The 27,468-nt window shown below is 40.3% G+C and overlaps 1 protein-coding gene across 3 annotated transcripts in view; it reads right to left on the reverse strand.

Annotated features, from left to right (window-relative positions):
- The window catches only part of ATRN (attractin), a 171,224-nt gene that overhangs the window by 27,065 nt on the left and 116,691 nt on the right, over nucleotides 1–27,468 (reverse strand). For 2 of the 3 annotated variants that reach the window (XM_063659468.1, XM_054467960.2), the window contains exons 22-24: nucleotides 25,908–26,002; nucleotides 22,936–23,014; nucleotides 19,735–19,892 (exon numbers count right to left, since the gene is read on the reverse strand). In XM_063659468.1, the coding sequence (XP_063515538.1) occupies nucleotides 19,735–19,892; nucleotides 22,936–23,014; nucleotides 25,908–26,002 (332 nt within the window). Of the gene's footprint in view, nucleotides 1–718; nucleotides 8,347–19,734; nucleotides 19,893–22,935; nucleotides 23,015–25,907; nucleotides 26,003–27,468 lie in introns of those variants that run through there. The other variant, XM_054467961.2, reaches the window with a different exon arrangement.

Below are 27,468 nucleotides of genomic sequence, written 5' to 3' on the forward strand. Positions count from 1 at the left end.
CAATACGTCATCAGAACTTAAATAATTTTATTATACAGTTAATAGTCTTCATACCAAGAATATAAAAATACAACATATTTCATCAACTCTAAAATAACATTGGCTGAAAAAGGCATTATTCTGTGTATTATTTAGGAAAAACACTGTCAATTTAACTATGACATAATGCTTTTTAAGTCACTGACCATAAGACGCATCATGACTTCAGGGTATTAGCCCACGAAAAAATGCATACCTCCAAATTGATTAAATACGAGAATTGTGTCCTTACTATCACCTATAATATACGTGCTACTAGCCAGACGTTGTGGTACATTGCCTGCTTTTTTTTAGGGAACTCAGCCCTCTTTGGAGAGACAATGGTACTATAAACGAAACAATTACTGACCAAGGTGACAATCTCAGTACAGACAATTCTCATGACAAACACAGGAAGGTAAATGACGAGCATCTGCTTTCCTAGTCCCACCAAACCCCAACCCCTTGCACTGTTTTTAGAGCCAGACTCACAGGGGCCAGAAAATAGACTTCCACTGTTTGCTTTTTTGATGGCCCTATTTTCTTTTTGACATTCCATAAATAAATAAGTTCCAACACTATTCAGGCCATAACATATTATTGGGCTTGGAATTTGAAGTTTTTGTGTCCTCCCTCTGGCTACCATTTATCATCAGAAATACAAAGTTACATCAATTTCATACAATAAACAGAAACCCACTTTCTTTTCTTTTCCTTCATTTATCACAATAACCAGTCCCAGCTCCTTGAGAGAAGGAAAGCTGTGGAGTATGAGCCATGGTCCTCATATAAAAGTTTTAAATAAGATTGGAGAATTATATAAACAAGGTCATCTTGGGGAATGAAGAATCCAAGTTATAACACATAAAGAGAGAGAAGGAAACAGATTAGAGTCCACCCCAGCCCTGTCTGGATTTCAATCTTTTAAAACGTTAAGTGTGTCCTCAGTGTTTACACTTAAAGAATCTATGAGATACTTTTACTCCCTGCTAGATGCCAAAAACCACTGGATGCTAAGGGCACTGTCTGAGGACCTATCTGGTGTTCATGTGCCCTGTGCCACACAACACTCCTCAGAGCAGCCCCCGCCTTTCCCCACACTGGATGCTAATGGTTATTAGCCTGATTTCTTGCTGAAGCAGGACCACTCCATGTTCATGTCCAAATTATAATCATAAAGAACCTCATATAAAACAGCTGCCAGTATGGCTGGTACCCAAGACTTTAAAGGGATCCTCTTAGTTGAATCTTTATCATCTAAGTCTCCATAGTTACAAGATTGTGTGAGGAGGCAATGGTCATAACGTGAAAATGTTTATGAAAGCACTGACCACTTAGAAACATCTAACCCTACTGAATACTCCGCCCACTGCTGTCAGTCTTTGTTGGTCAATCTTTGACTGATAAGATGACGAACTTATTGTTCAAACTGAACACTTCTGAAAATGAAGGGGAGTGCTATTAAAAATTACACTAGGTAATTAAAAATTACTCAATGTAAAAAGCATAAACTTGATTAACAAGCATAAATTGGGCTGTCCCTACTCACAGACTGTCATACAATGCCAACCAACTGTAAAATCAATCTTGCAAAAGACAGGATTTTAGTGGAGGCGCTGTTGGAGAACTGCTCACACAAAACCACTGGCAAAGGAAGACTTGGCAGATTTAGCCCTTTAGTTATCAACTGAAGAAGGGATAAAGGATGAAGGCATAGGAAGTGTTTCATAATTCTCTGAACGAGATTAAGGGAGGACTTTGGGAAAACTGAGGAGTTTCCTGGCTGTTGCTTTTTACATCCTGCTGTGAAGTCTCAAGTGAAGGACTCCATGATGGAGCTATCAGATTTCTGGGCACCGTGTGCACAACTGAAGCCACACCCCCATCTCTTTATCTTGCTCTATTTAATTCATAGCCCGTATCTGTACACTTACTTATGGAAAATAAGATCTGTGAGGATTGAAGACAGAGACCTCCCCTTATCCCACTGACCATATATCTCCAGTGCCTAAAGCAGCCACTGATACATTAATTGGCACTTAATAAACATTTGCTGAATAAATGAATATGTTAATAAGAAAAATAATGATCTGTCTCACAGAACTCAGTAAGATCTGATTTTTTTTTCTTTTATGAACTTGGCTCATGAAGCAGCACCATACCTGCTTCATGATTGTAACTATAAATTTGGTTAACTCTAAAATTAAAGTATTTTCCCATACTTTTTGGTTTCATTTTTAAAGACAATATCCCAATCAAATCTTTCTTTCACAATTTATTATGGAAATGGTGAAACAGATTTGGGGGCCTTTCTGATACTGAAGGTAATGAAAATTTCCTATATAAAAATCTATTTTAATACAAAGAAGAAATTCTATTTTATAAATAAAACTAATAATGTCATTCTTCTCTGTTTCCAAATAGTAGACACCATACTCCACACTCCAAGAAACCTAGAATTCACGTCCTACTACTTCCACAACCCAATTCCAACTCCACTTTCATCAATATGTCTAAGGTGTATCTGCCCCATGGGCCTTCTGGATGTGTTCATCAATTCTGAAAAACTCTGAACTCGGAAGCTCAGTGAACCCCAGGGTTTGGGGTAAGATATTATGGACCTGCACTTCCTCAATCACTAATGTTGCACTTCAGCCAAAAGTGCTTCTGCTCACTATACTACTGTACTACTGTACCTGACAGCAGATGGTCACCAGAGAGCCTCCCTGCCTGTGTGCATGGGGGTCCTCCCTGTCCTTCCTGGCTCAGCACATCACTGCCTCCCTTTTTAAGCACCCCTGGCCCCACTGGAAACTCTGGCAGGCTCTCCTCTACGCTCCCTCACCATTGATGTGCTTCCTTCTCAGGGCATGTGATAATTACGGTCTATATAGGGGTGTCCAATCTTTTGGCTTCCCTAGGCCACACTGGAAGAATTGTCTTTGGCCACACATAAAATACATGAACACTAACAATAGTGCTGATGAGCTTAAAAAAAATTTAAAAAAAATCTCATGTTTTAACAAAGTTTATGAATTGTGTTGGGCTGCATTCAAAGCCGTCCCGGGCTGCATGTAGCCCACGGGCCATGGATTGGACAAACTTGGTCTACCATATACCATGGCTGTGTACAGACAGACATCCTGAGAAGAGGATTCCTGTATTCTTCTGTCTATGAAGATACCAACTCCTAACTTTTAAATTACTGTTGTAGAAGAATGAATGAATGAAGTAACTCCCTACCTCCCATACAAGAGCAGATACACTTTTATATTCCAAGAACTAGGCCATGGCTCTCAAACTCTGGATAGCTTACAAAAAAGTCAGAATCTCAGGCCCTATCCCTATCTCTACATCTTTAAGCTCCTAAAGTGATTCTGATGCTAGTCTCCATAGGCCACACTTCAGGAAACTCTGAAGAAATTATTTAAACATCAGGCTGGATGCAGTGGCTCATGCCTGTAATCCCAGTACTTTGGGAGGCTGAGGTGGGTGGATCACTTGAGGCCAGGAGGTCGAAACCAGCCTGGCCAACACGGCAAAACCCCGTTTCTACTAAAAATACAAAAATTAGCTGGCATGGTGGTGTGCACCTGTGATCCCAGCTACTTGGGGGGCTGAGGCACAAGAATTGCTCAAACCCAGGAGGTGGAGAGGTTGCGGTAAGCCAAGATCGCACCACTGCACTCCAGCCTGGGCGACAGAGCGAGACTGTCTCAAAACAAAACAAAACAAAACAAAACAAAACAAAACAAAACAAAACAAAACAAAACTCCTCCTGTGCTCCTTTCCCTGGACAACTTCTTTAGCATTTCAGGAACTGCATTGAAAAAAAAAATCCTCGCCTTTACTTGGAAGGTTAAAGCCCCATAATTAGTTTGGCTCTTTTGGGGAGTGGGAGGGAGATGGGGAATGATAAGGGTAGAGGAAGAGAGGACAGTGCTTTGAAACAAAAGGAGAGGCAGGGCCCAAACCCGGAGGCAGGGAAAGGGAGGGAATGGAGGGGAGGTTTCGCATTCTGAAAGTGCCTCGGAATGTAGGGTGTCCTTGTGGCAGGCTAGGGAGGCTCTGGTGCTTAAGTGTCATTCTATGTCCAAGCCTGTGACACACAAGAGGATGCTGCCCTCAAGAATGAGGGGCCAGGGAATCGGGCGCAGCAGTCAGTGACTGAAGATCAGACCAGGGGGCCTTCCCCAACCTCTGAGCTCAGTTCAGCCCTGAGGTTTCTGTATGTTCCTGAGGGAAGAGAATGGGTCTCTGCCAAAACAGAGGCTGAGAATGAATTTCTAATTAAGTATGGTGGGTAGAACCTGAGTCCAAGATTACCATAAAAATATGGAAGCATGGCATTGCTTATATTCCACTACCACACAACAAATGCTTTCCATTTTAAAAATGATTGTATTTTTGCATCTACTATGTGCCATCCACAAAGAATGTACTCAAAAGCTTGAATAAATGGATGAATGAATGAATACTGAATGACTAGGAAAAATCACTGTTTAATACAGTAGATTTGAAAAGAGAGAAGAAAGGACCTCTCATTTGCCTCTGGCCTCATTCAGGACTTGGGTTCTGGTCGGAAGGATAAAACTGGCATTTCTAAGTCAATACCAGAGTTTCCTTTTCAGAAGGTAAGACACTGTGGTGCAGAACTAATTACACTTTATGTAGCACTCATCTAAGTCTACTGACCATATGCTGTGGAACCATGGACTGGCAGAAAGGGCTGCATTATTTCTACCATGGAGATGTCTGTCTATCCATTATCACGAGCACGCAAGACAGGGAGAGGAAGAGAAAGGACAGCTGGCCACCCTGAGAGGTGAAGTCTTTCCGCTTCAAGGCAGCACCTGTCAGGCTCTGAGAAAACACAAGGGATGTATGTACTGGGCAGAATCTCTGCAGGCTCCCATGGCCCCCTGGGACCAGTGGCTCCACCAAGGGTGAGAGCCCAGCCCAGAAGGAGCCCATGTGCTCCTCTACTCTCCTTGAGGCCAGTGTCTGCAGACACTGAAGACCTCATGAATGTCCACCTCTCACATCAGAACCAGAGAGAGCCTAAGTGCCCATGGCTGCCACGGGGCTCCTGGTCTGACCATGCCGATCTTTCCTTTCTGGACACTGCAAAGCCGGAAGCCAGAAGAGGACTGATTCCTCCATAAGAGCTTAGCCCCGTAAGCCAACAGCCTTTCTACTCAGGCCTTGGCTTTGCAAAGGATGGAAGATTCTGTGAGCCCTGGCTGAGTATATTCTAACCTGGGTCTTGTGCTGTCACCTCCTTGAGTTTTGCTGTGACATAAAACAACTCTTTCTTTTTTCTTAAAAAACGAAACAAAACAACCACCACCAAAGTTCATACATGGAACTCTATTTCAAGACCACAGCTCTGGACCAGATCCACATGACCATCACCTGGCCTCACACACCACGCACCTAATGCTGGTTTGTGCTGGCACAGAAACTGTATACCCAAGCTCTGGTCAGAGCCCCACGGCCAGTTAATACCATTCAGCCACTCATTCCTGCCATGCAAACGAACACTCACCATCTGTCTGCTCCCAACCTCCCACCTCAATATTGCTCTGTGCTTTCTTTCCCTAATTTTCTCCTAGCAATTCCTTTTTACCATTCTCCAGAATTCCTATTCTACCACACTCATTAACAATTTAGAAATCATTAGAGAACTACATAATTAGCTGAAATATCAAAAGGTACTGAAAGGCAAGTCATGAAAAGCAATGTTCCCTGCTCTTCCTCTGCTCTTCTGAAGGCTTCTCTCCAGGGGCCCCCACCTTGAACTAGGTTACTTTTCAGTTCTTCTGGGAGTTGCCTTTTTATCATTAATGTTTTTATTGTTATTTCCTGATCTATCCATTTTAGGCATCACTTTAACCAACTTCTTACTGAAACAGAAGGTGATTTTGGTCATCAGCCCCGCCCCTCCCTCCAGTATATATCACTGCTCTTAGTGCCTCTGTTAGTTCCTGTGCCATTATCCTCAGGATGACAGTGATGGAAAGATGCCACCACAGACAGGAAATGGACATAACTCTCTGGGATATGGGGAGACGATGTGCTTGTTACCCACACACAGCTACAAGATCAGAAGATAATGCAGCCATAGCCCACTGAAGGGCAGCTTCCCAGGCCCCACAGGGAGGAGCCCTCAGACCCTGATGCACCTGTGCATGAGGGTGAAGGCAGGAGGCTTGCTGGGAAGCTCCGTTTTCCATTCTCACCAAGACAGGTGGGCTGGTATGAGGGAGAGGGAGTTTTGCCCCGACCCCTGAGTGTTCTAGAGACTGCCCACTGGTAACTGGTAAAACCCCCGTACAATGCTGTGTACTTCCTGTAAAGGTGAACAGAACTTCAGCTCCAGGGTGCACTATGCTGCAGGCCCGCCCTGCAGAGGCATGCTCCTGTAGCTGTCTTTAGGAGGCCAAATCATATACTCATACCTTTATTTCTTCTTCTACCACCTGTATAATTCTTTTCATTGTGTAATTTTTTTCTTTTTTAGTAGGGATGGGGGTCTCACTATATTGCCCAGGCTGGTCTCGAACTCCTGGGTTCAAGTGATCCTTCCATCTCAGGCTCTCAAAGTGCTGGGATTACAGGGATGAGCTACCATGCCCAGCTTCTTTTTCATTTTGGAAAATCTTAAACTTTTTAAAAATTAGAAAGAGCACTATAATGAACCTCACGTGCTCATCATCCTGCTTTAGTAAATTATCAGCTCAAGGCCAACCTTGTTTCATCCACACTACACTTACTTTCCCTATGATCATATTATTTTGAAGCATACCCCAGACCTCCAATCATTTCCCTCTTAACTATTTCAATATAGACAGGAGCACTGAACTTTCTTCTTTGTAAAATTTGGATGTTTATGTCCTCAGCCCTCCCTTTTCTTCTATCTGCTAACTCTCTGGACAAAATCTAACCAAGAACAATCCAATCTTCAAACTCCACACCGCGTAGACTGAGATAACAGATTCTTGGTTGCCAACCTCAGCCAGCCCATAGCACTGGTCAGCAATTGTTCTGACAATATCAGAAAAAGGTGTTGGCTCCTTTATAAACGTTATAAAAGTTGTAAAAAAGAAAAAGTTCTGATACCTACCGTAAAGCCCTTGTACTAACAACTATATACTCATCTGGCATACATTTAGGGAGTGTCTCCAACCGATTAGCACATGACACTGAGGACACTGAGGGATAAAATACGATCCTTGCCATTAAGGAATCTTCGTATGGTGAAAACAGACACTCCGCTGTGGAGGTGCAGAGGAGGAAAGGAAGTTGCTATGGGATGTGTGTCGTCAGATGGTCTCCTTCCCTGGGTTTCTACACAAGAATTCCACCTGGACTCCCCGACTTAGGCCTGGCTCCTTCCAAACCACACTCCCAACTGCTGCCAGTGGGGTCTTTTTAAACACTGATCGTCGGTGACTTTTCGGCTTAAAACATCTCAACGATTCCCAGTCACATCAGGACTCCAGTTCACAGCCCACAATCTCCAGTCTCTTCATAATGGCCCTCCCCAGCTCTCCACCTTCTTGCTCACAGCACTGTCACCAGCTCTGCTAAACTCCTGGTAGTTCCTGAAAGGGCTGGTCATTCCCTTTCCCCACCACGAACACCCCCTTCCCCCCGCCCCCATGCTCCTTAGGAATCAGCTCTGGTGTGGTCTCTCTTAACTTGGATTCAGGTGACACAGGGCACTCCCCTCCCCTCTCACGGCTCCCAGGAATGCATGGGCACACCTCCAACACTGAGCTCCTAACGGAGGTGCCTGCTGTCCACTCACAGCTGCTGCTCCGGGCCAGAAAGTCTGCTGGCTGAATGAATTTTAAGGAAGTCTAGTGGGTTCCCGGCTCTGGAGATCACAGGGGAGAAGTCTGCTAGAGACAAAGATTTACCCGTCCAGCCACAGGCAATGTTCCCAGATGGTGTGGATGAGATTACCCAGGGAAAAAGAGTCCAGATGAAACCCAAGGGAACAATAGCATTAAAGAGCTGACAAGAGACAACTAAAGCCAAAGCTGAAAAGCAGGAGAGGGGACTTTCGAGATGAAGGAATAATACATTTTTCTTTTTTTTTTTTTAATTATACTTTAAGTTTTAGGGTACATGTGCACAACGTGCAGGTTTGTTACATATGTATACGTGTGCTATGTTGGTGTGCTGCACCCATTAACTTGTCATTTAACATCAGGTATATCTCCTAATGCTATCCCTTCCCCCTCCCCCCACTCCACAACAGGCTCCGGTGTGTGATGTTCCCCTTCCTGAGTCCATGTGTCCTCATTGTCCAATTTGCACCTATGAATGAGAACATGCGGTGTTTAGTTTTTTGTCCTTGCGATAGTTTGCTGAGAATGATGGGGGCAACATGGTAAAACCCTGTCTCTACTAAAATACAAAAAATTAGCTGGGCGTGGTGCAGTGTTCCTGTAGTCCCAGCTGCTCACAAGGCTGAGGCACGAGAATCACTTGAACCCAGGAGGCAGATGTTGCAGTGAGCCAAGATTGCACCACTGTACTCCAGCCTGGGTGACAGAGCGAGACTCTGTCTCCAAAAAAAAGAAAAAAAAAAGAATTAAACTGTACTTAAAGCATGTGTCTTTCTTTGTTTCAAACTATATTTAAGGTTCTTGTACAGCCTTGTGGGTTTCATCATAAAGAAAAATTTTTTTTTTTTTTTTTTGGAGACAGGAGTCTCGCTCTGTCGCCCAGGCTGGAGTACAGTGGTGCAATCTTGGCTCACTGCAACATCTGCCTCCTGGATTCAAGTGATTCTCGTGCCTCAGCCTTGCGAGTAGCTGGGACTACAGGAACACTTCACGCCCAGCTAATTTTTTGTATTTTAGTAGAGACAGGGTTTTACCATGTTGCCCAGGCCTGGTCTCAACTCCTGAGCTAAAGCGATCTGCCCGCCTCAGCCTCCCTAAGTGCTAGAATTACAGTATGACTTTATAATTCTTAAAACTCTTAAGATACAGATAACTAACACCAGGAGGTATGGATATGCATTGTTATTATACAATAAATATAAACATTAAAAGTATATCTGACACTATTCTTAATAGCCAAAGAGTGAAAACCATCCAAGTATCCATCGATAGAAAAATGGATAAACAAAATGTGGTACATACATATAAGGAAGATTATTCGGCTATGACAAGGAATAAGTACTGAAACATACTAAACACGGGTGAACCTTGAAAACATTATGCTAAGTGAGAGCATATCATGTGACTCAGTTTATATAAAATATCCAGAATAGGCAAATCCATAGAGACAGGAAATACAGACTGGGGGTTGTCAGAAGAGGGAGGAATGGGGACTGATTGCTAAGGGGCTTCTTCTGGAAGTGATGAAAATATTCTAAAATTGACTGTGGTGACGGGTGGCTGCACAATTCTGTGAATATACTGAAAACCACTGAATTGTGTACTTTAAATGAGTGAACTGTATGGTATGTAAATTATGTCTCAATAAAGCTGTTATAAGAAAAAAAGCACATCCAAGTGAACAAAAGTTTCACACATCCCTTGCTCAGTATAGCGATCCTGTTAGCACCCATAAACAGAACTCTAAAATCTAAATGAATGCCCAGTTCTCAATACCAATTCTGTGTTGCCTTTACTTGTGAACACTGGCCTCTTACATAAAACAGTAGATGAAACACCCAGCACGCAGACAGCTTCTATATTAGCTCCACATTACAGTAACAACCTCTGTTGCAGTCAGGAACAAGCCAGAGCCTCACCATCCCACCTTCCCACCTCACACACTTTCTGCCCATCCATATTCTATCTTGAATACCTACCCCCCACCCCCCCAAACTACGGACATAGCTGAAGCCGGCTGAGCCCTGGCTTACTGGGGAGAACTAGGATAGCTTTCAGAGAGCCGGGGCAGAGGGAAGGGTGCTCACCCACAGGAACAACCCCTGATCAAAAAACAGGCACAACCAGCCCCAACACACCCGCCACCCTCCCAGAAACAGGACTTTTCAGTCTGTGGGTTTTGTTTGTTTGTTTTTTAGCTGCATCTACAAAGATTTTTATAGTCAGTTTCAAATTCCCTCAGCAGTTATAGGTTTTGATCTGTTCCTAATTATGGAAAAGAATCCTGGGATTGGTTCAGAGTGAAGGAACTTGAGTTTAGTATTATCATTTTTAAAGCCCCAATGCTTACACAAATTTCCAAGTAGAGAATTAGATTTCCTCAGTTACTTTGCTTTAAAAAAATGAGAACCTCAATTTTTAAAATAGCATTTAAAAAATGAGAATCAAAGTCAAAACGGCTTTGCCTGCATTGAAAGCCATACTGAAATTGAACTGAATGGCCTACACTACACTATTTAGACATTTTCCTACTCTCTTCCTTAAATAAGTCTCTCCATTTTTACTGAATTTGCACAGTTGCTAAATGTGTGTATTTAAGAGCCATGCTACACACCTAGAAAAGCTAAGTCTCTGGGGAAAAAACAGCAATAAAGAAACATGCAGCCCTTGTTGCGAACATGATGTATTTACCCAGGAAGACACGAGCTCAGCCCTCCACATAGTGCCCAGCCAGATACGGTCCCCAAAGCAGAGAGAACCAGTGTCAACCAGGCTCTCGTGCGAGGACTGAGAACACATGGTGACACGGGTCTAGTCACAGTGAATAGTGCAGTCATTTGTACCAAACAGCAAAAAGACAGGTTTGCAATAGAACTTACCTGCGTTTTCAAGGAAAGCTTGGCAAACTAAATGGTGGGCATGCCATCGTTTATTTTCACAAGTGCTCCTGAATGCAACATTCATAAGTGGACCTTAATTTAAGTTAGTGATCCAGAACAGATAAGGAGCACCAAAAAACCAGGAAGAAAATCAACATCTCCTTGATTATGAAACTTAAAATTATTACTTCTTAGAAGTAAGTGTGGGGAAGAGCTCCCTCTAAAATGAAAGCTCTAAAACCATTTCGGTGACTTTCAGAGGGTGGAGCAATAGGGAACTGGGAGGAAAAAAACTAGAACTCGGCATTGGCATCAAGTATGGCTATCTCTAGCACAAAAGCCTGCTTATAGGCACAGACTGGGAAAAGTGTTAGCAGCATAAGTCAAGATTTTCACTAAGAATCTAAAAAGTATTAATCATTTTTCAGCTATAAGCAACAAAGCATGATGTTCAATTAGATTGAGAATATGGAGAGGTATGTCAGTACAAAAATAATCTCAACTTAAAATGAGTAAATAAATTTTATTTACTAGAACCCTAATCAAGTGTTTTACATGAAAATAACCTAACAAATATATATAATCTATATCTTAATAGTGTCAGGAGATGTTGCCAAACTGAAATTATACTGACTGGAACCTAGAGCTCAACCTCTTTCGGATCGGAGGAACAACTGAAACCCCTGCAAGTTCTATTCCAAATGCAGCCTATGGCAGGGAGAATTCTAAGAATGCCCCCAAGATTTCCACCTCTTGATGGGCACACTCTGTATCTTCCCTCCTCCTGTGTGGGTAGGCCTGACCTAATCAGATAAGCTTCTTTAGAACAGGGTCTAGAGATCAGAGTCCTAAGAAGTCAGAGAAATTTGAAGCTTCAGGATACATATTCAATATGTGCATAGGTATACAAGATCTAAAATATTCATTTTCAAATGTCATATAAACGCAATCATGCAGTATATAAATTTCTAAGATTTTCTTTTTCAATCAGCAAAATTTGCTTGGGATTTATCAAAGTTGTTGTGTTTCTGTATATCAATAGTTCATTTCTTTTTGTTGCTGGGTATTAGGCCATGGTGTGTATGTAGCATCATTTATTTAAGCATCATTATTCATTTGTTGAGGAATATTTGGCTTGTTTCCACTTTTGGGCTATTATAAATAAAATTGTTAAATATTGCTTTCAAGCGCTATAAACACGGGTGTACAGATATTTGTGAGAACACTGGTTTTCATTTCTCTAGGATAAATGTCTAGGAATGCAACTGCTGGGTTACATGATAAGTATAACATTAGTTTTTTAAGAAACAGACAAAGTATTTTCCAGAGTGACTGTACCATCTTATACTCCCATCAACAATGTATGAGTGATCCAATCTTTCCCCACTCTCTCCAACATTTGGTGTTATTACTATTTTTAATTTTAGTCATTTTGATAGGTGTGTAGTGTTATCTCATTGTGCTTTCAATTTGCATTTCTCTAACGGTTATTTTATTTTTATTTTGAGAGGCAGTCTCATTCCGTCGCCCAGGCTGGAGTGCAGTAGCACGATCTCAGCTCACTGTAACCTCTGCTTCCCAGGTTCAAACGATTCTCCTGCCTCAGCATCCTGAGTAGCTGGGACTATAGGCATGTGCCACCATGCCTGGCTAATTTTTGTATTTTTAGTAGAGATGGGGTTTTGCCATGTTGGCTAGGCTAGTCTTGAACTCCTGACCTCAAGTGGTGATCTGCCTGCCTTGGCTTCCCAAAGTGCTGGGATTTCAGGCGTGAACCACCACGCCCGGCCTCTCTAATGGTTATTGATGCCGATCATCTTTTATGTCATTATTTGCCATATGTATATCCTCTTTGGTTAAATGTCTATTCATGTCTTTTGCCCATTTTCTAACTGAACTGTTTGTTAGTTTACTATTGAGTTTTGAGAGTTCTTATATTCTAGATTCAAGTGCTTTCCCAGAAATATGGTTTGCAAATATTTTCTCCCAGTCCATAGCTTGTCTTTTCATCTTCATAACAGGGTTTTTACAGAGCAAAAACTTTTGGTTTTATGTGGTCCAGTTTATCAAGTTTTCCTTTTATGAATCATGTTTTTAGTATCGAGTCTAAAAACCTTTTGTTTCATTTTGGGATTCAAAGATTTTCTCCTATATTTTTTTCTAAAAGTTTTATAGTTTTATGTTTTATATTTAGATCTGTGATCAATATTGAGTTTTTATATAAGATGTGAGATTTAGAGATTCCTTTGTTTGCCTATGGTTGTCCAACTGCTCTAGCACTATTTGTTAAAAGGCTGTCCTTTCTTCATTGAATTGCCTTTGCAGTGCTTTTGTCAAAAATCAGCTGGGGGCTGGGCACAACGGCTTATGTCTGTAATCTTAGCACTTTGGGAGGCCAAGGCGGGAGGATCACTTGAGCCCAGAAGTTTGAGACCAGTCTAGGCAACATAGGGAGATTCCATCTCTACCAAAAAAAAAAAAAAAAGAATTAGCCAGGCATGGTGGTATGCGCCTGTAGTCCCAGCTACTTGGGAGGCTGAGGCAGGAGGATCACTTGAGCCAGGGAGGTTGAGGCTGCAGTGTGCTGTGACTGCACCACTGCACTCTGCCTGGGCGACAAAGTGAGACCCTGTCTCAAAAAAAAAAAAAAAATCAGCTGGAACTAGTGTGGTGGTGTGTACCTGTAATCCCAGCTACTCAGGAGGCTGAGGTGAGAGGGTTACTTGAGCCCAGGAGTCAAGACCAGCCTGGACATCATAGTGAGACCCTGTCTCAAAAAAACACCAAAAACAAAATCAAATCCTAATCAGTTGGACATATTTATGTGATTCTATTTCTGGGATCTATAGATCAGCCTATCCCATTGATCTGTGTGTCTACCCCTCCACCTGAAACAATGTCTTGATTACTGTACCTAAATAGTAAGCCTTAACATTGGGTAGGTTGATTCTTCCCATTTTATTCTTCTTTTTCTAAATTGTTATAGCTATTCTAGAACTTTTGCCCTTTCATATAAATTTCAGAATAAGCTTGTCTATATCTACAAAAACATCTTGCTGTGATTTTTAAAGACTTTTTTTTATTGTAGTAAGATATAACATAAAATCACTTTAACTATTTTTAAGTGTACAAATCAGTGGCAATAATTACATTCACAATTTTGTGCAACCAATATCACTACCTACTTTGAAAGCTTTTTCTTCACCCCAAAGGGAAACTCTTTAATAACCATGAAGCAGTAATTCCCTATTTCCCACTCCCCCTAGCTGCTGGTAACCTCCAATCCACTTTCTGTCTCTAAGAATCTGTGTACTCTAGATATTTCATGTTAAGTGGAATCATTCAATATTTGTCCTCTTGCAACTAGCTTATTTCACTTAGCATGTTTTCAAGGTTCACTTGTGTTGTCGCATGTATCAAAATTTCATTCCTTTTTAATGCTGAATAACATTTTATTTTACACACACACACACACACACACACACACACACACATACATACCATATTTTGTTTACCCATTCATCCACTGATAGATATTTGGGTTGTTTCCACATTTTGTTTATTGTGAATAATGCTATCAACATTGGAATACAACAAAGGGTTTCATGAACACAGATGCTGCGAGGATTAGAGGACAGCATCAACAAGTTATCAACATATTTGACCAGAGCAACTAGGCAAAAGAAAGAAATAAAGGGCATCCGAACTGAAAGGACGAAGTCAACGTGTCCCTATTTGCAGTTGATATAATCTTATATACAGAAAACCCTAAAAGCGCCACCAAAAAACTAAGAACTGACAAACTCAGTAAAGTTGCAGGATACAAAATCAACACACAAAAATCAGAAGCATTTCTATATAAGAGCAACGAACTAGCAGAAGAAGAAATCAAGAAAGCAATCCCATTCTCGACAGATTTTTTAAAAACTTCCAAAAACCACCGTAGGAATAAATTTAACCAAGGAGGTGAAAGCCCTCTTTACAAGGAAAACTATAAAACACTGATGTAAGAAATTGAAGAGGTCACAAAAAAATGGAAAGAGACACCACGTTTGTGGACTGCAATAATTAATATTGTGAAAAAAACCATACTACCAAAGCTACCTACAGATTCATTGTAATCTCTACACCAATGACATTCTTCACAGAAATAGAAAAAACAATCCTAAAATTTGTATGGAACCACAGAAGACCTCAAATAGCCAAAGCATTTCCTTTTTTTTTTTTTTTTTTTTTGAGACAGAGTCTCGCTCTGTTTGCCCAGGGTAGAGTGTAGTGGTGCAATCTTGGCTCACTGCAGCCTCCTTCTCCCCAGGTTCAAGAGATTCTCCTGCCCCAGCCTCCCAAGTAGCTAGGATTACAGGCACCCACCACTGCACATAGCTAATTTTTGTATTTTTATTAGAGACAGGGTTTTGCCATGTTGGCCAGACTGGTCTCGAATTCCTGACCTCAGGTGATCCGCCAGCCTCGGCCTCCCAAAGTACTGGGATTATAGGCATGAGCTGCTGTACTCAGCCAACCAAAGCATTTCTGAGCAAAAAGAACAAAACTGGAGGCATCATATCACCTTACTTCAAAATATGCTACAAAGCTATAGTACCCACAACAGCATGATACCAGCATAAAAACAGATACACAGACCAGTGGAAGAAAATAAAGAACTCAGAAATAAATCCACATATTCACAGCCAACTGGTTTTCAATAATGGAGTCAAGAATATTCAGTGGGGGAAAGGACAGGTTCTTCAATAAATGGTGCTGGGAAAACTGGGTATCCATGTGCAGAAAAATAACACTAGGCCCCTCTCTCTCACCACATACAAAAATCAAATTTAAATGGATTAAAGGCTTAAGTATAAGACCTAAAACCATAAAACTACTAGAAGAAAATATTGGGAAAATCCTTCAGGACATTGCTCTGGGCAAAGATGTTTTGTGTAAGATGTCAAAATCACAGGCAACAAAAGCAAAAATCGACAAATAGGATTATATCAAGCCAAAAAGCTCTACGAAGCAAAGGAAACAAGAGAGTGAAGAGACAGCTTATAGAATGGGAGAAAATATGTGGAAACTATCCATCCAACAAGGGATTTATAAGCAGAATATACCAGCAATTCAAACAACTCAATAGAAAAAAAACCTGATTTAAAAATGGGCAAATGATCTGAATAGACATTTGTCCAAAGAAGACATACAAATGGCCAACAGGCATATGAAAAACATCTCAACATCAGTAATCATAAGGCAAATGCAAATCAAAACCATAATGAGAAATCATCTCATCCCAGTTAAAATGGCTATTATTAAAAAGACAAAATAACAGATGCTGGTGAGGATACAGAGAAAGAGGATACTAGTTCACTGCTGGTGGGAATGTAAATTATTTAGTACAGCCACTATGGAAGACAGTATGAAGATTGCTCATAATAGATCCACCACATGATCCAGCAATCCCACTGCTGGGTATATATCCAAAAGAAAGAAAATCAGTATATTGAAGAGATACTGCATGCTCTAAATATTTTATCACAGCACTATTCACAAGAGCGAAGACATGGAATCAACCTACGTGTCCATCAACAAATGAATGGACAAATAAAATGTTGTATATATTATACAATGAAATATTACAAATTGTGTATATTATACAATGAAATATTCACAAAAAGAATGAAATCCTGTCCTTTGCAGCAACATGAATGGAACTGGAGGTCATTATGTTAAGTGAAACAAGCCAGGCACAGAAAGATAGATATTGTTTTCTCACTCAGATGTGAGAGCTAAAAAAACTGATCTCATGGAGGTAGAGTGTAGAATGGTGGTTACCAGCTGCTGGGGGGCTGGGGAGATGGAGGTTAATGGGTATAAAAATAGAGTTACAAGGAATAAGGTCTAGTGTTCAATGGCACAATAGTCATTATGACTATAGTTAGCAATAACTTATTCATTATTTCAAAATAGCTAGAAGATGTGAAATGTACTCAACACAAAGAAATGATAAATGTTTGAGGTGATGGATATCCTAATTACTCTTATTTGATCATTATACATTGTATGCAGGTATCAAAATACCTCATGTACCTCATAAATACGTACAATTATGTATCAATTTAAAAAGTAAAATTAAAAATACATTTAAAAACATGATACAAAAACCTAAAAAAGTGAATTCACTAAAAAAGTGAATCAAATAAAGAGGGAATTCAAAATATCCTGTAACTATTAAGGAAGATGAATCAGCAGCTAACAAATATCTCCACAAATAAGACACTAAGGATCAAATGATTTTACAGTAGAGAGCTACCAAGTACTTGAGGTTCAGTTAACTCTAATCTTACATCTTCTCCAGAGATGAGAAAGAGTGAAAACTCCTCAAATTATACTTATTAAAGGTTAGTTTAACATGATATCAAAACCGTAACAAGGACAGGAAGGGAAAATTATCAGACATTCTTACTGAAATAGATACAAAATTCTAACCAAAATATTAGCAAACTGAATCCAACAATGTGTAAAGTAAGGAAATAATATGTCATGCTCAAGTTGGGTTTATCCCAGGAATGCAAATGATCATCAGGCCCTAGCTTGTGCAATAGGGTGATGGTGGTGCTGTTTACAGAGAAAGGAAGCATGGAAGTCTGGGGCTAAGATCACAAGAAGGAATATGCACTGAACGTAGGGAGCTTTGACTACCCAGGTAGGGCTGTCCAGGCAGCAACTGCCAGTGCTGGTTTGGAGACAGCACTGAGAATCACCAGAATAGATGTGGCACCACAAGTCCCACATGCAGGAAACAGAGAGAAGAGAGAAAAGGACCAGGTCTGAATCCTAGACAAGCCCAGTGTTTAAGGAAGAGGAAGAGGATTCCCTAAAAAGACTGGCCAGAGAACGAAGGGAAGAAAAATCCAGGAAGACAAGAAAGATGATGATTCAAAGCCATGCAATGAGAGAAAAAGGGGACTGAAAAATTCCATCACTGAGGCCCACTATGACAGGACAGTTTCAGGATGTGGTGAGGGAAGAGGCCAGACCATTGTGAGCAGATGTGTGACTAGACAAGAAAAAACAGGACTAGGAAGCATGGCTGATGCTTACAAGACTGGCTGAGGAGGGACACAGGGAGTATGCAAGGGCAAAGGGAGAAGCCGATAAAAGGATTAACAAATCTTAGACCATGGAGACAGGAAAAAGGAGAGAGGGTGGTGAGAAAAACTACAACATAGTTTTTGTCCTCCATATTTCCAGAATGGAAAGATCAACTGTTCTTTAGTCACAGTCCCAAGGCATCCTAATTGATGAGTGATAACTTGCTTTTTTTGTTGTTGTTAATTTTGAAGTTCAGGGGTACATGTGCGGGATGTACAGGTTTGTTACATAGGTAAACGTGTGCCATAGTGGTTTGCTACACACATCATCTCATCACCTCGGTATTAAGCCCAGCATCCATTAGCTATTCTTCCTGATGCTCTCCTTCCTCCCCATCACCCTCCAACAGGCCCCAGTCTGTGTTGTTCCCCACCATCTGTCCATGTGTTCTCAACTCCCACTTATGAGTGAGAACATGTGGTACCTGGTTTTCTGTTCCTGCATTAGTTTGCTGAGGATAATGGCCTCCAGTTCCATCCATGTCCCTGCAAAGGACATGATCTCATTCCTTTTTATGGCTGCATAGTATTCCATGGTATATATGTACCACATTTTCTTTATCCAGTCTATCACTGATGGGCATTTAGGTTGATTCCATGTCTTTGCTACTGTGAATAGTGCTGCAATGAACATACATGTGCATGTATCTTTGTTACAGAATGATTTATATTCTTTTGGATATACACCCAGTAATGGGATGGCTGGGTCAAATGGTATTTCTGCCTCTAGGTCTTTGAGGAATTGCCACACTGTCTTCCACAATGGTTGAACTAATTTACACTCCCACCAACAGTGTAAAAGCGTTCCTGTTTCTCCACAGCCTTGCCAGCATCTGTTCTTTTTTGACTTTTTAATAATAGACATTCTGACTAGTGTGAGATGGTATCTCACTGTGGTTCTGACCTGCATTTCTCTAATGATCAGTGATGTTGAACTTTTTTCATGTTTGTGATGACTTGCTTCTGAGGTTGATTATGCTTCTGAACGTTGGCAAACGGCAACAGCCTCCGTCCAGTGACCATGCTTCCATGGTTAAAGGTGAACCAGTCCTTGAAAGCCCACCTATCCCTAACCTCCACATTCACCTAAATGAAGAAGGTAAGAAGCAGAAGGTATTGAGGAAAGGCCCCAGGGGACATGGGTATAAAAAGCTAAAATGGGGCCACGGGTCTCGAACAAGAGGGAGTACACTGGCCCCCTGGGGACAGAGGAAAGGAGCAGGCTGACAACAAGACACCGCAGCAGCCGCACAGCCCCTTATGACTACCCTTCAGGTCACATGCACAGAGAACTGGAGACTTGGAAAGGCTGTATGATTTGTATAGGAGCCAGGAATCAAACCACCTCTGTCTGACTACAAGGCTGATATTCTTCAACATAGTCTCCCCATTTGTCCTCCTTTAAACTTTGATAGCATTTCTGGGATCATCTCATGTCACTTCCCACACTCTGGCTTTCACTCATTATATGTGGGTTTGTTTCACTTACATCCACCTTACTCTAGAATTGAAGTTCTTTGTGTAGCCCTACAGGCTTTCACATGGCAAATGCTCACTGAAGAATAGAATACGTTTATAATGACCAAATCTGTTACATGCCAATTTGCTTTCAACAGTGCTTTTGCAAATGTCTTTCATGAGTGATACAGTCCATCCCCACTCCAATCTTCTGTGCAGCATGCATGTGCTCAGCACTCCTCTGCCATACACATTACAAAGGCAAAGCCACATTGCACATCTCATTTACCACAAGCTCCAAATTAGCAAATTTAGTCTTACTAAAGAGATTTCACCACCTTTGCAGGTATGAGACCAAAAGCCTCTTCTTACCTGAATTTTGATGGGCCAGGTGAAATTACTGACATAAACAAAGAAAGTGATATTTGGGTGGTTGCGAAAATCAAACTTCTCATTAGAGAAACTATCTTTGTACTCCTTAATGTTGGTTTTTGAAACAACAGGCATCTCTTCTCCAGCCTGGGTTCCAGCTGTTAAAAGAAAAACATGAAAGAGAAGAGACATTTTTTGGGGGGCTAGCGGGAGAACAGAATCTGGCCTCATTAATAATAAGGACAATAGCATTTATCAAACACTTCCTGTGTTCCAGTAATAGCATTTAAGAGCTCAATCTCATTTAATCCTCACAGCTGCCCTATTATCTTCATTTACAGACTGCGAAATTGAGGTTCAGAGAAATTAAGTAACTTCCCTCAAGTCACACAGCCAGCAAGAAATGGAGGTAAGATTTAAAGCTGGGCAGGCTGATATACAAGCCTATGCCCCTAACCAAAATGGTTTTACCAGCCGGGTGCGGTGGCTCACATCTGTAATCCCAGCACTTTGGGAGACCGAGGCGGGTGGATCACCTGAGGTCGGGAGTTCGAGACCAGCCTGACAAACACGGAGAAACCCCATCTCTACTAAAAATACAAAATTAGCCAGGCGTGGTGGCGCATGCTTGTAATCCCAGCTACTCAGCAGGCTGAGGCAGGAGAATCGCTTGAACCCGGGAGGCAGAGGTTGCGGTGAGCCAAGATTGTGCCATTGCACCCCAGCCTGGGCAACAAGAGCGAAATTCCGTCTCAAAAAAAAAAAGAAAAGAAAAAAAATGGTTTTACCAGGAATCCACGTAACTCCCTTCCACCCTTGCCCCACCCCCAAACAGGCGACACACATGATCATGAAAATACAGATACCACTAGAATCCTATTAACAAGCACTGGCATTCACTTTGCCCACACCACTTCAATTCCTTTGCATTTCCTCTTTACACCTCCTTGGCAATGCACCAGACTCCCATGCCAGTAATGCTGATGTACCGCTCACTGCCTAACCCACAGTAGCAGGGAGGAGAGGCTCAAGGGGTCACTCAGTCCTCCCTTCTACCGCCAGCTACCACAGTATTTAAGTCCCCCTAATCTGGTATAACTCCATCCTATTCCCAGAGAGTCCTTCTACATTCCACATTCTCCCTTAGCCAGGAATTCAAGTGCCGATAAAGACTGATGAAATGGACTTTTTTCCATGTCTGAGTTAGACCCTATGACTACAGCCCACATTATCATGTCTTCATTGAGACACTCATTGCAAATTTTTTTTTTTTTTTTTTTTTTTTTTTGAGATGGAGTTTTGCTTTTGTTGCCCAGGCTGGAGTGCAATGATGCAATCTTGGGTCACTGCAACCTCCGCCTCCCAGGTTCAAGCAATTCTCCTGCCTCAGCCTCCCAAGTAGCTGGGATTACAAGCACGCCCCACCACACCCAGCTAATTTTGTATTTTTAGTAGGGACGGGATTTCACCATGTTGGTCAGGCTGGTCTTGAACTCCCGACCTCAGGTAATCCACCTGCCCCAGCCTCCCAAAGTGCTGGGATTACAGGCATGAGCCACCGCCCAGCTCATTGCAAATCTTTCACATGCCTGGAGATGTTGCCTTTCTCCAAATACTCTGATAATTCAGACTTTTTCTTAAAAGTCTCTCCTCATTGCAAGTTTCTGAACTTTTCTCAAATTCTACACAATGTTTTAAGATGATAAACATAAGTGGCGTGCACAAGGCAATATTCTTATTTTGCATCACTCTAATTGGTTTGTGTTTTTGATCAAAAAAAACCCAGTACTGTAATAGTAATAATGATAAAATATAGTCACCATTTACCACATTTCAAGCACTATATTGAGTACTTCATTTATTATCTCATTTAATTCTCACATCACTCTACTTGGGAAGGTGTTTTTTTTTTTTGAGATGGAGTTTCACTCTGTCACCCAAGCTGGAGTGCAGTGGCGTGATCTCGGCTCACAGCAACCTCTACCTTCAAGGTTCAAGCGATTCTCCTACCTCAGCCTCCTGAGTAGCTGGGATTACAGGCACACGCCTCCACGCCTGGCTGATTTTTGTATTTTTAGTAGAGACGGGGTTTCACCATGTTGGCCAGGCTGCTCTCAAAACTCTTGACCTCAGGTGATCTGCCCACCTTGGCTTCCCACAGTGCTGGGATTACAGGCATGAGCTATCACGCCCTGCCAGGACGGCGTTTTTACTATCCTGCTTTATACATGAGGAAACTGGCTCAGAAACCTTAAGTAACTTGCCTAACAGCATGGTGCAAGTAAATTTAATGGACAAATTTCAAACCCATATCTACTTGTTATCAAGTAGTGATTATCTTTTTTCTTTCTTTTTTTTTTTTTAAGAGATGGGATCTTGCTCTGTCTGTCCACACTGGAGTGCAATGGCGCGATCATGGCTCAGTGCAACCTCCAACGCCTGGGCTCGAGTGATCCTCTCATCTCAGCCTCCCGAGTAGTTGGCATTACAGGTATGAGTCACCACACCCGGGTTTTTCTTTTTTTTTTGTAGACAGGGTCTCACTATGTTGCCCAGGCTGGTCTTAAACTCCTGAGCTCAAGCAATCCTTCTGCCTCAGTCTCCCAAAGTGTTGAGATTAAAGGCATGAGCCACAGCACTTGGCCTTCATCCTTTATTTCTTTAGATTTTCTATACAGTAGATCTTCAGTGAATCACAGTAAGGTAGACAGCAAGAGCTGTGCTTTTAGAGCTTGATGTAATTCCCAAGTTACATTTCTCTGCACCTACTAACATCTCATTTTATTTAAAATGTTTTCATTTACTGAAATGAGTCATTTGAATTTTTCACTTCCGAAGCACGGATGTAGGCAATGATGGTAGTGCCAGTGGCCACAGCAAGAACAGAAATGGTGGTGGTGGGCTAGGGTAGTAACCACACACTGAGCCTGACACCACAGCAAGCTCTGGTAGATATAACCTAATTTAATCTATACAACAATTCTAAGAGGTAAGTATCATTATCCTCACTTTACAGATGAATAAAATAATGCTAAGGTTTAGAGAGGGATTTAGATACTTGCTCAAGGTCTCATAGCTAGTAAGTGGCAAGGGTGGATTTCAAACCAATCTGTCTCCTGAGCTCGCTTTCTCAATTCCTATATTACATTTCTTAATCTATCACACCTCCATTTGGGGGGTCTTCTCTAGGTATGTCTTTACCTGAGAAACTGGCAGCCCAGGTGATGTTGAGGTTGAAATTCTTGGAGGCATTGATGAACATGTCCAAATCCCTGTTTTGCTGATGAGAGGTACAAATCATTACAAAATTAATTAAAACAGTTTCTAGATTTTAAAATAAAGCAATAAAGTTTACTCCTCTAAATGTTCTTAATCACAAATATTTTATGATGTCTTTAGAGAAACTCACAGAGGAGTTAGCAAAATTTCTAACCAATTTTCCTTAATACAAGCAATATATCCCAATAAAATTTTATTCCCTCCCATTAAAGTATACTTTAATGCTTTATCAAATGCCTAACTGCATGAGAAAGTGCCTTTTAAAAAGACCCCTATCAGAGCACAATGATTTGCATCTTCTGACCTGTGCTGGGGAATCACCCTCCTAAGGATTCTCTAGGAAGCTGTTTTCAAATGTCTGAAGTTCACTCCTACCAATAAAACACTTGATCAAGTGCCCTAAATTATATTTATTTATAACTGAAACCCATATAATTCTAAACTCATAGATTATATACAGTGTAAAACTTCTCCAAAACTGGAAACAGCCTTTAAAAAAGGCATATAGAGCCGAAATGTACTTAATTTAAAAAATAATTTTATTATATTCATGATTTGAAAAATATTTTTCTCTTACTAAAAATATTATTTCAAGAGAAATATGATTGAGTATGGCTTCTTAGTTTTGAAAACCTTGTCTACCACTTAGAGATATAGCAGTTCACAGGGCTAATCTAACTTAGTTTATTTTGATCCCTGGTCTTAATGACTAATAAAAATATTGCTGAGGAATCTGTTAAGCCAATGGAGGAAGTGTACTGTTGGTGATGTTAGGTAAATTATAACATTAATAATTAGTCAAACTGAAATTTGACTAGTCCATCTCTTAACTGGGGTCAAACAATTATTTTTGCAAACTAATCAATGTTATATTTTTATCTTTTACAGATGCATCCGACTGTACTGAAATTATTCGATTTTAAAAGATCTTAAGAGAGGTTAGAGTAAGATTTTTAAGGGTGTTGTTTTGATCATTTTAATAGCACAAAATCACAACAATGGAAACATTTCCAAACAGCTGTTTTTAAAATGTGATCAGTAAACCAGAAGTTTCTCTCACAAAGCAGTTACCTTCTCATTTACTGATAAGACCTCACCTTCACCCTTGAAAGGACAGCTCACATGTTTACTTATTTGTATTTAGTATTTGCTGGCAGCACACAACTAACAATTACAGTCATCCCTTGGTATATGTGGGTCATCGGTTCCAGGACCCCCTGAGCATGCCCAAATCCACACATACTCCAGTCTGCAGTCCGCCCATGGAACCCTTGCATATGAAAAGTCCACCCTCCGTATACTCAGGTTTCACATTTTGCAAATACTATATTTTCATTCCACGCTTGGTTGAGAAAAGTCTGTGTATAAGTGGATCCTCACAGTTTTAACCTGTATTGCTCAAGGGTCAACTATATGTCTTTCCACAGAAAGAATCAATAAACTTAAAATCTTTGTGCTTTTATAGAAGACAGAACATACGCATTTGGATAACTCTAGTAAGTATTCTACCATAAGATAAACTGGGAAATCCAGAAAGGTCCAAATACTTTCATGGTTGCTTCCCACCTGGTTAAGAAGTATTACAAAGATTCTACTATATTTATTTTTTTAATGAAATTAATGGCATCAAGTACATCCTGAAAGATTTTGAGCACTTCAAACGCTTGCTTATGAGGCAGTGAATACATTTCATATGTGGTACTTTTGTTATAATCTTATTCTAAAATCTTTAAGAAAAAAATTCCAGTCAATACAGCCACTCAAATGATATATTAATACCTACAGTTTTTCCATAAAATAATTCATTTAAAGTAATTTATTATTTTTACTTAAAAAGCAATTTACTTTTGAGAATGTATCCTTTCTAGTACATTTTTTCTTAATTTTATCATTGAAATAGAATATTAAAAACAAATCCTATTTTCATTTACTTGTATAGTAAACATACCACACTATAGACTTTGTTATACTTTTAAAATTAAATTTAGCAATGTTTATAGATAACATTTGTTAACAAAGCAATATACTTTGGCTTACTGCCATATTGTTTTCCATGTATTATTTGTCACATTTATTGTCAATGGAATTTTGTAATGGTAAATGGCTTTGTGTACATTCCTGAGAAGTAAGAAATCTCCAAGGAAGTTCCTAAATAATTTACCATTAAGTTTAGCAAAATTTCTTTAAATATTGAAGTGGGTACTGCTTGGCTTTATATTTCATTGAAGAAACTGTACAGGTGCATCTTCGTGTTCTGGATGCTTCAGTTTTAAATGTCATGCAGTGTGGCCTTCCTTCTACCACTAGGTAATACCTTCAGGCAGGTTGGGCTTCATCGTTAATGACAGCAGATAAAAAAATCCACATTTTACATACATATTTTAACAATTTAAATTATTCCTGGCTAACTTCTTAATGGACCCAACTAAGCCTTTGCTGTTTTGCTTCCTAATGAGGCTAAGAACTCACTCTAGGAGCAGAAGTGTCCCCTCCCTTGCTGTCTGATTGGGGCTGCATCACTGGCATTTCAATCAGCAGTGTCTTTAAGCCTCTGGTCACTCTTGAGAGAGTAAATCCAGGCTCTGCTATCTGCCCTCTGATGGTGGAGTCCCCTTTCTGTATGAGGCCGTGATGGGTTGACAGGCAGAGAAAGTATGTGTGGAATCAATGTCGGTCTGTGTCTAAGATCCTGGTAAATCTTATTAAGAGCACTTTTGCCTTTTTATGTGGAAAGGAGATAACGTAGATTCTAACATTTCTTTCCTATACCTCTAGAGATCATCTCGTGTACTCCAGTCTGGAGAGCACTGTTAAGGCAGTACTTCTATCCATAATGACCAAGAAAAAGATCCATACAAATTCAAAACAAAATACGAAGACTTTAAAAAACTTACTTCATCAGGAGTAGCCACAAAATTGATAGCTGTGTAATAGCGGTCATCTTCCTGGGATAGACTAAAGGTGAACTGATAGTCAATAAGAAGAGTATCTATGGAAAGAAAGAAATGCGTATTTAAAAACTAAACACACACACACAAAATAGAACAGGTCTTTAGAGATACAGGCTGCTTTTCTTATAAATTAAGTAACGAGGAAAGCACTTTAACTCAGCTGTACCCAGGTTCCTCAAAGAAAATCAAGTCTGTGGGTAGTATCATTTTATTTGGGTTAACCCATCAAACCGCTTTAAAGAAATGACCAGTTATCCAGTTTCAGCATAATATCAAGTAACATCCATAATTATCTGAAAAGGCTATTAAAAGGGTATTACTATACCCTTTTCCAACTGCATGTCTGGTAAGGCCAGGTTTTTTCATGTATTTAACCAAAAAGATGTACTGCAACAGACTGAATGCAGAAGCAGACATGAGATTACCACTGTCTTCTACAAAGCCATGGCATTAGCGTTGGATTCTAATCACTTTAGGGCTGTATCTGACTGTGGTTTTAATATCTCTATTCCAAATAACTAATGATGTTAAGTTGTTTTTAATGTGCTTATTTGCCACTGTAATATCTTCTTTCATGAAATGTCTTTTCAAATCTTTGCCTGTTTTTAACTGGAATTGTCGTCTTACTCAGTTTTAAGAGTTCCTCATGTATTCTGGATACAAACTCTTTATCAAATAGATGATGATGTGTCAATATTTTCTCTAGTCTGTGGCTTTTTATGTTTTGGATGGTTTTTTCCTACAAGTTTTTAATTTTTATATAGTTTCATTAGTCTATTTTTTGTTTATGAATTATGCTTTTAGGATCATATCTAACAACTTTTCCCCACCCAAGGTCAAGATGTTTTTCTCTTGTTTTCTTTTAGAAGTTTTATAAATAAATATAAAGTCACATTCACAGGTTCCAAGTGGACATGAATTTTGAAGGGATGTTATTCAACCCAGTACAGCAGGTATGTAAGTACAATGGATATGCCATAACATTAACTCCTTTTTTCTGGTCCCATACTCTGGTCTACCATGTGGATTCTCCCATAAAGAGAAAACACATTTACCCATAAAAACCTGGTCACCTTGCCAGACTCACCTTTCACCCCAAGGTGGTTAACACAAATCAGTTCCAGACAGAATGACAAAAAGTTCAACCACATTGTAAGAATTCTGTTTTTGATCTATATCCTAAAACACGAAATATGATGACCCCAACTAGGTAATGGCAAATAAAGTAAAGTTTTAAGAAAACATAAACGTGGAAAGACAGAGATGCATGCCTCTCTACTCTCTCCTGCTATCTGCTATGGACACATTAACGTTAACCCCAAACACAATTAAAACAGCTTAAAATAGTGCTCCTATATGTAGTAAACTTAACAGAATGTAAACATATCAAGTCAGGGAACACTTCATTGGTGGCTGCTATAGTCTTATAGCACTTATCATTCTCAAACCATTTTAAAAAATGAAGTTTTACTGAACTACTTTGCTTCTAGAAATAAGAATTGCA

The sequence above is a fragment of the Pongo pygmaeus genome, chromosome 21, assembly GCF_028885625.2.
Source record: "Pongo pygmaeus isolate AG05252 chromosome 21, NHGRI_mPonPyg2-v2.0_pri, whole genome shotgun sequence".
NCBI classification, from domain to species: domain Eukaryota; kingdom Metazoa; phylum Chordata; class Mammalia; order Primates; family Hominidae; genus Pongo; species Pongo pygmaeus.